This window comes from Budorcas taxicolor, chromosome 16 (assembly GCF_023091745.1).
Source record: "Budorcas taxicolor isolate Tak-1 chromosome 16, Takin1.1, whole genome shotgun sequence".
Lineage (NCBI taxonomy): Eukaryota > Metazoa > Chordata > Mammalia > Artiodactyla > Bovidae > Budorcas > Budorcas taxicolor.
Window position 1 is genome coordinate 6,637,080 of NC_068925.1, and position 8,777 is coordinate 6,645,856.

General features: G+C 39.0%; 1 protein-coding gene across 1 annotated transcript; it reads right to left on the reverse strand.

The window, feature by feature from the left end:
• Positions 1-5,915: 5,915 nt before the first annotated feature.
• Positions 5,916-8,177, reverse strand: YOD1 (YOD1 deubiquitinase). Its single transcript, XM_052654246.1, has 2 exons — positions 7,835-8,177; positions 5,916-6,619 (listed from the first exon to the last, which is right to left on the reverse strand). The coding sequence occupies exons 1-2, from the start codon at positions 8,175-8,177 to the stop codon at positions 5,916-5,918; spliced, it is 1,047 nt and encodes a 348-aa protein (XP_052510206.1).
• Positions 8,178-8,777: the final 600 nt, after the last annotated feature.

Consider the following 8,777-nt stretch of genomic DNA (forward strand, 5'->3'; position numbering starts at 1 on the left):
CCTTGGACTGCAAGGAGATCCAACCAGTCCATCCTAAAGATCAGTCCTGGGTGTTCATTGAAAGGAGTGATACTAAAGCTGAAACTCCAATACTTTGGCCACCTCATGCGAAGAGTTGACTCATTAGAAAAGACTCTGATATTGGGAGGGATTGGGGGCAGGAGGAGAAGGGGACGACAGAGGATGAGATGGCTGGATGGCATCACTGACTCAATAGACATATGAGTTTGAGTGAACTCCGGGAGTTGGTGATGGACAGGGAGGCCTGGTGTGCTGCGATTCATGGGGTCGCAGAGTTGGACACAACTAAGCGACTCAACTGAACTGAATGCTGACATTATCAAAGATTGAATAAGTTCTCCCCAAGAGATGCTGCAGCTTCCACATGGATCGAAGTTCACATAGACCTCAGTCTGTTATAAATGAAAAGGAACTTCAGCCTTTCCCCACACATTAAATTACAACTTTCTGGAGCTGATTTATTAAGACTCCACCTACAGAATGAGATTTGGCAGATATTGGTACAGAAGTCAAAGCAGTGATGATAAATATGTAACTTGAGCGTAGCAGCTGTTCAGCAGCCCTCTTTCCTCCCCAAAATATGCTCAGACAACAATACTTTCACTTCATTTATTTCTTCAAAATAAGTCATTTCATACAGAATTTGGGTATTTAACATCATACACCTCACAAATAATATCAATGCATCTTAATGACAATGGTAAAACCATATAAATTATATAAAACAAAATTAGGCATCTCTCAGGTAGTAGCAGTAGTACATTAACTTGAAAAAATGCTGGCAAATCAACAAAATGTTTTTAAATCAAGGAAGCACTGTCCATCTTTATTAACAAAAAATATTTTATGCCAAGAGAAACAGAACTTTGTTCTATTTGTCCTTCTCTATTACTTTTAAGTCATAAAGCTCTAAATGTGACAGTTTTGTAGGTTTCTCATTGTTTCAGGAATTTCAACCTCTATTGCATTAATACAGGAAATATATGACTACTGCCATTCTCTATTCCTTTTGACAAATCATATTTATTCTTTAAAGTTAATACTCTTTTAAAGGAAAAATGTTATTTTTTGCTAAGGAAATTATATTTCCTGTAAACAGTTTATGTGATAAATGGCACCAAGCTGAACTGGAAAACAAACAAGAATCAGGTGCCCTGGTCCTTTAAGTAACTTATGGGAGACAACTAACTACATATCCTATACCAGTCAGGCTCATGTAATCTGAGAGGAAATTGTAAACCTTTTCTAGGTTAACCTGTTTGCCTACAATGTAACTAAATCATATTTTCACTATCCCCAAACTCTTCAGATGTAGGTGTGCATTTTAAAAAACAAGTATAAAAAGGCATCATAGCAAAATGTTTATAGTCATGTTTTAATACTTTACTGACAAGCCTGTTATGGCCTTGCTATAGTCTATGCCAAGAAACGTGAATGGGTTAGGATGACACAAAGGCATTGCCTGAAACATTTTCTGAAAAGCATAATTCAAGAATAGGAATGCATTCATTTGAGAAGCTCTTCTGTTTATGTGGCACTTTATCTTCCTGCCCTTTTCTTCCTTTATTCTAAAGCAGCATGGGAGGGTTATTAATCTCCTCTAAATTCTAGCAACCAAGACTTAAATCAGCACTCCACAATTCAATATCAATGTGATTTTTTCAAAATCAAATATTCAAAGCATTGTAAACAAAATGCAAGCTAAGTTTTGGAGATGGAAAATTAAAGAAACTTTCCCCCACAATCAGCATAGTTTTATAACCTTTATAAGTTGGATGAAATGTGCTAAATGCTAAATATCATAACTCCTAGTAAGAAAACATCCTTAGTTAATAAACTAGCTTATTCAAATCAAGTGTTTCACTTTAGACTTAGTGATGTTGCTTATATATGACTTTTAAGGCCTCTGACTCAAAAATCAGCTCAGAATCAAAAGCTTGCTTAGAAACAAATGAAGGGTTTTAAGAATCTAACATTTTCAAAGTTGCAGTAGTCATCTTTGAGCTACAAGGACAAATTTGAATACTGCATTGTACAATGAATAAAGAACAATCACATTATAGAAATAAGTAACATTTTGAATGCTAGGGCACAGAGCATGCTCCTAATAGTTACTGAAATGGAGTTTTATTGTTAGAGAATTACCAGAATGTTGTACCACTGGATACACTATTCACTGATGGTAACTTTCAATTAAGAAGAGCTGATTGTTGGCAGCTCAAGAACTATATTTTAATGTCTGACAAGATCGTCAGAGAGGGCTAACATGTAAACTTTTATTTCATATTTTTAAAGTGCTGCAAATAACAGATTTGTGTTCTCAATACATGAAAAAACATGAAAATCCTAATATATGAAAGTTTAGGAAGGCCACCTGACACATAAAGAGGAAAAAAAAAATCACTCTGCTGTTAATCTTGTATATTCCCCATTCAATTTTTTTCAAAAAAGACATAGAAAACTATGTTCAGCTAGAGGGGAACTTACAACATTCCTGTTTTAATGCCTACACAAGACAGAAAGAGTAAGCTGAACATGCAAATTAGGCATGGGCATTTACGGGAATGTATAAATATGTTCATTCATTCCTGATTAAGATTTCACTGGGACTTGAACTTCATGGAATAATCAAGTGGTATGTCAATATTAGTTTTTGCCAACAGGGTCAAGATGACCAGCCCCCAAACTTGCAAGGGTCTCACTTGACTGTGCCCAAGATCCTCTCATGAGAAACAAGAAATCAACCACGAACTACTAACAGTAATTGTACCACACTGATATCGTCACATGGCTACCACATCACAAAATTCCCGAGACATTAATTTTAATTTCTGAAATCACTCTATCCAGAAGTGCATTCATAGCCCTACATCTAATCTTTAAATCAAAAGAAGAGTAAGGGAAAGGAGTTAAGGAAAGGAGGCGTAGGGGATAGGAAAGCACAATCCTGATTCATTTTGCTACTAATATAAACTAACCTCATTTTAATAAAAAAAAAAATTCTTGCATGGCAGTCAAAACCTGAATGAATAGGAAGAAAGGTTTTGCTCTGCTCAAGTGCAAATGTAAGAAAAAGTTTCTTTTCATCTTGGTCCAATGTTTTAAATTTCTCAAGACTAGAATTTTCTTACATTAACTAACTTCAAGTATATAGTGTTAGGCTCTCAGTCATGTCTGACTCTGAGACCCCATGGGAGTCTGCCAGGCTCCTCTGTCCATGGGATTCTCCAGGCAAGAATACTGAAACGGGTTGCCATTCCCTTCTCCATTCAAGAGTATAAGTGCAATTAAAAAAATCTTCTGTGAGGCTTACAAGCTTGAGTCTGAGTAAGCACAAGTTTAGGTTTTTAACCCTCCACAATTACAGTGCTTCATCTTGAATATACCATGATCAGAACATTACTTTAAAAAGTCCGATTGCTGAATTTCAGCAGCTGATTAATTTTAAAAAGTTGTTACTGAGAGTGACCTATCAGTGTCCAACTGAGAAATGCACAACCTAGTTAACAGGTATAATAGAATAAGATCCCCTAATAAATAGTTGACACTTGTCATAAAAGCATAAGCTTAAATATGCAAACAAAAACACTTAAAATAAGCTTAATTTTATAAAATATCCAGTTCTATATCCCTCCACTTGTTAAAATTAAAATCAAATGTAGATAAAGTATACTCAATTTTAAAGCAACAAAATTTATGTTCAGAAACATCAATATATGCCTGGTATATAATAAATTACTCAATAAATATTTGTTGGATGAATAAACTTCTCTAAAATTCCAGTAAGCAAGTATCAAGTTTGGCCCTTGAAATACTTAGGAAAGGAAGGCAAGGTTTATAAATAATAATGCATAAAGCTCAACTGGATTGGTGTTACCCAGTGGTATACTCTTAACTTACAGCTTTAAATTTGTCTGGGGGAATTAAGAGATACAAAATCCTTTTAGACCAGATGACATACAGGTACAAAGAGATTTTCAGTCATATTCATTTGTACACATACTGACTGACAAATATCAAATTTCACAAGCTCACAAGTGCTATTTTAAGGCTCAATAAAACAGAAAATTAAACACTTTTGAGTTAAACTGACGATAATAACTTATAATGCCTAAAAGTCCTATTCACACAAAAGGTACTCAAGAAATGTCATCTAATGATTTAAAGCATATTTTGTGAATTGTTCCTTAAAGATACTTTTCTCCTAATTGTTTACATACTCCTTAATTTTATACGATCACTTCTACCAAATGAAAGTGCTAAGAGTAAATCTCAATTCAGAAACATTTGCCAAGAAGACATGCTAAAAGAAATATAAGTGCTTTAAGGTATACCATTGGGTTTGTTTTTTTTTTTTTGGTCACTCCATGAAGCTTGTGGGACTTAGTTCCCCAACAAGGGATTGAACCTGCGCCCTTGGCAATGAAAGGGTAGAGTTCTAACCTCTGGACTGCCAGGGAATTCCCATACCATTGGTTTTCTAAGTAAGATAATAAAAAACGAGACTAAGATAACAAAAATTCACAACAGTAAGCCTCTTTACATTATATAAGATAATGCATAATAAATTAAAATTTAGTATCCCTGATCTTCAGAAGAATTAAGAGGTAGAACACTTTTATCTGGAAGATCTCATAGTGAAGCTAAGTTTTAGAGGGTATGCCTCGTGGATTAGCCCACCAAGCAAATGGCTACACATCTAATACTAGTAAGAAGCAGAATTCTTAGAAGGCTGAATAAGGCAAAGATTTAAAAACTGTCATATTTTGTAAGTGAAACAAATTCATCCAATGTTATTATCCCAATTAATTTAAAACTCTTCAAAAGTCAAGGTAAGAGATGGTGGATAAACAAAGTATTAATTTTCAGAAACATGAAATCATTTAAGAGTGGTTTGACAAGGCTAGCATGAAAACAAATACTGTTTAGGTAAGCAAAAGATCTCTCAAAAACCAAATGAAAGCATGGTGTTATAATTTTAGATGAAAAGTTATTTTAGGAGTCGGAGGAAGTGCTCTTAACAAAAAGCTGAGGAAATTAAATCCCTCCAAACAAATCTTCAGTTAGAAAGGCAAAAACTGAGCACTCAAGTTTCAAGGAACTTCAATTAAAAAAAAAAAAAAATCCTGCTTAATTTTAACCTTTTAGCCAACGTGACAGATGAATAAATGAGTTGCATTAAAACATGAGGCCCATGGTCTTTTAAAGCTTCAGCAAGCTGCTCAGGAACCACTTCCCTCGTACATTCTCTTTTATAAACTAGAAATTCTTCACTGGGCACCATAAGTTATTGTTTTTAGGTAATATTCTCAAGGAGTAGACTCACCTCTGTAAAAATTGCATGTTATCTGCTTATAACAACTGGTGAAGTACACATTTATAAAGTCTACCAAACTGCAATATGAAATCAGTTTCAACAATTCTGAGTATCTTCATTTGAGGAATCAATTCATAGCACAGAAACTATTAACCCACTCAGAGTTTTTAAAAAGACCCAATTACTGGAGACACTGTGGTTTATGTCCAGTGGTCTCACCTGAAGCCGTCCACAATACCCCAAAAAGGAAGTTGTTTTCTTCTACAAGTTAATGCTGCTGGGTGCTAGTTTATAATACTAACACTCAATCTTCAGGTCAGTGTCAGTAGGTAGCAAGGACCACCTATTCTGTCACCCAAGCAGAAAGATGGCTGTATCACTGCTGTAGACACACATCTGTAAACTTGCACACTAATTTTAATCTTAACAAGGAATTCAGTGTCTTAGTGGTTTAAGGTTAAAAGGATGGTTCAAGCATTGTGTTCTTTTGTTCTTAAGAGTAACAAATAGCTTATTGGAAAACCCAGAGCCTTCTGGATCTGTGAGGTAGTAGGCTTCAATCCTCATCATGCATGGATCACACTTCTCCGAAGTTGGTATGGCCTGTCTCCTTGGCATGGTCCCTTGCTTCTGCTTGTCCAGTTAATCCCTTCTGACATACCATGCATCTCAGGGTGAAGCGGTTTACATCTGTAAACTGTCTCTTCTTTCTAGCTTCATCTGCTAATTCCAGTGCTTGCACAAGAACAATATCATCATAAGAGGAGAAAATAGTCAGAGGAGGGGTGTCTGGGTCAGGGAAGACACACTGAAGCGGATCATAGTGGATGCCATCATAAATGAGAAGTACCCTTTTGGTATATCCTGCATCTTCCCCAAAACGATCAATTCGAACGGTCTGTGTATCCACTACACATATTTCACATTGGTAAAATTTAGACAAAATGGATATTTCAATAGCTCCGCCCCAAGTATCATCCCTTTTGATCCAGTCACAGTACTCTTCATTTGTTTTTCCCAGTATTGCCTCACTATAAAAGTCTGGATCACTTGCTACAATTTGTGCTATTAAGCGTCTCATCTCAGGGGCACAAGCTGGATTCAAGACTCCTCCTTCAACAACATAGTACACACTGGTAAAGAGACAGGAGTTGTCTGCTGGGACTGCCATCCTGGTAAGCACAGGCAAAGTTTCCCTGACGTAACTAGGAGCACCATATTTTGTAAATGCAGGTGACGTTTTGGGCCTACTTTGGTCTTCTTCAACGATCAGCATGTCACCTGTCAAAAAGAAAACAAATTCACAACTGCAAAGAAAGTACAGATGAAATTGGGTGTTCACTAACCAAGTCTGTAAATTACAAACAGGAGGAGTTAAAGTATAAACTGGGGTTACCAGGGAGAATACAGCTTTGCAAACATGTGACCAGAAATAATTCTTGTTCCCTGAATTTTCATAGAGATGAAAACGGAACAAAGAGAAAGACATTGTATCTCATTTAGTAAAGGGGCCCGAGTTACACTTTTGTACTTACCTAAAAAGATACATTTCAAGAACAAAATTTTCTTATCCTTTCTCTCTGCAGTTTAAAGTGAAGTCGCTCAGTCGTGTCCAACTTTTTGCGACCTCGTGGACTGTAGCCCACCAGGCTCCTCCGTCCATGGGATTCTCCAGGTAAGAATACTGGAGTGGGTTGCCATTTCCTTCTCCAGGGGATCTTCCCGACCCAGGGATCGAACCCACGTCTCCCGCATTGCAGGCCGACGCTTTAACCTCTGAGCCACCAGGGAATCTGCAGTTTGAAAGCACTTCCAAAAGGTGTTTACGAAGAACTCGGCCACTAGGGGGTGCTCTCGATCTGAAATATATCTATCCCGTTCAAGTGTTTACAGGATGCTTGAGACTAGAGGAAAGCTTTTAATTACCAATATTGCTGTTCAAGTTTTAATACCGGACAGAAATAACTTGCTTTTGTCTAGAACTTGAAAGCGCCTTCGGTGGATGTGTCAAAGCAAACTCTAAAATGAGTACAACTGTCAGAGAAAGTACAAATGAAGGCGATTGTAAAAATGAACCAGGAAAGCAAAAAAAAGTATCCTACATCCTTCAGACATACTGTCTTCTTTCAGTGATACAGGGAAAAAGAGCAACCAGGACAGAGAAAACATCGCATTTTAAAAATACTTCTGTGGACACAGAGAGAAACAAAATGAATGAGATGTTTTCAAGACAGACCAGAAAGCAGCCAGGAAAGAGGACTCCACAGCTTCTGAGCTTCTCACAGAGATCAGGCCCTCCCTGTCTCTTTCAAACTGTATGCGAAGTCAAGGAATTGCTGGACACTAGCTCTGGCCTCCGTCAGAATTCTCCGTTCTTTAATTTCTCCTATTCTGGTCCTCCAAGCCGACCCATAGAGACCTGGCCCTGATCTGTTCTCCTTTCTGCCCCTCTACGTCCTCCCAGGACCTTGCCTGACCCAGCCTCGATTCCCGTACCTGACTGGATAGGCAAATCCCCCAGAATGGTATCCCCGTTGCTGAGATCCAGGCACTCGGGCGGGTATCCGACGAGGATTCGCTGACAGCCTGGGGAGATCCCGGTGATGGCGGCAATCTGGCCCTGGAGTTCCCGCACCCGGGTCCGGCTGGACAACCCCTGCAAAACATGGGTGCCCTCCTTGGCCTTGCAGCGGAGCCGCCACATCGCGTTGGTGCGGCCGCCCACAGGGCAGACACCGGTGGGGCCAGCTTTCGCCCCGGCAGCAAGCTGGCAGACGCCGCCGGGGCAACCAGCCGCCGGGTGGACTCCAAAATGACCACCCTTTGCCGGTCCAAACATCGCGAGAAGTCGCTGGTTGTACGGTTCTCGCGATACTCTTCGGCTTCTGTTCTAGCACGCTCTTAAAGAGACAACTAACTCCTGCCACTTCCGTGTCAGGAGGCAGAGAAAGAAGGTTTATCCGTATTCCCAAAGTACGACTGGTCTTGTTACCTGTAGAGCTAGTGAGGTACCCTCCGCGTCGGAAGCATATATGCTCAAGGGAAGAGGGCGGGGTAAGGAGTTCCTGAATCGAAGCCATTGGAATGTAACCTTGCACTTAGTTCAGAAATTATTAAATTGGGGCTTCCAGACTACGCCGGGAGAAACAAGAATCATAGTTCGGAATGCAGACGAATGCCAAGAATGGCCTGTGAGTCAAATAACCAGTTAAAGACAAATAAGTACGCGTGACTGTAGACTCGGCTGCAGCAAACATTGACTCATTGAGGTTAAGGGGCCGAACCTTTCCACCTCCAAGAGACTGTAACTTGAAAACGTCCATTGGCCACATCAGAAAGCGCTGTATGAGGTCAGCGTCTGGGCAGAGGGCAATTGCTACCTTCAGGAGGTGGTGGCGGTATGAGGAGGGGGAATGAAGACCAACGTGTGTCATTCAGA

Excerpts from the sequence above, each read along its gene's own strand:
- YOD1 (XM_052654246.1), bottom strand. The coding sequence starts at position 8,177 with ATGTTTGGACCGGCAAAGGGTGGTCATTTTGGAGTCCACCCGGCGGCT. Across the intron at positions 6,620-7,834 it reads GGATTTGCCTATCCAGTCAG|GTGACATGCTGATCGTTGAA; the intron begins GTACGGGAATCG and ends TCTTTTTGACAG.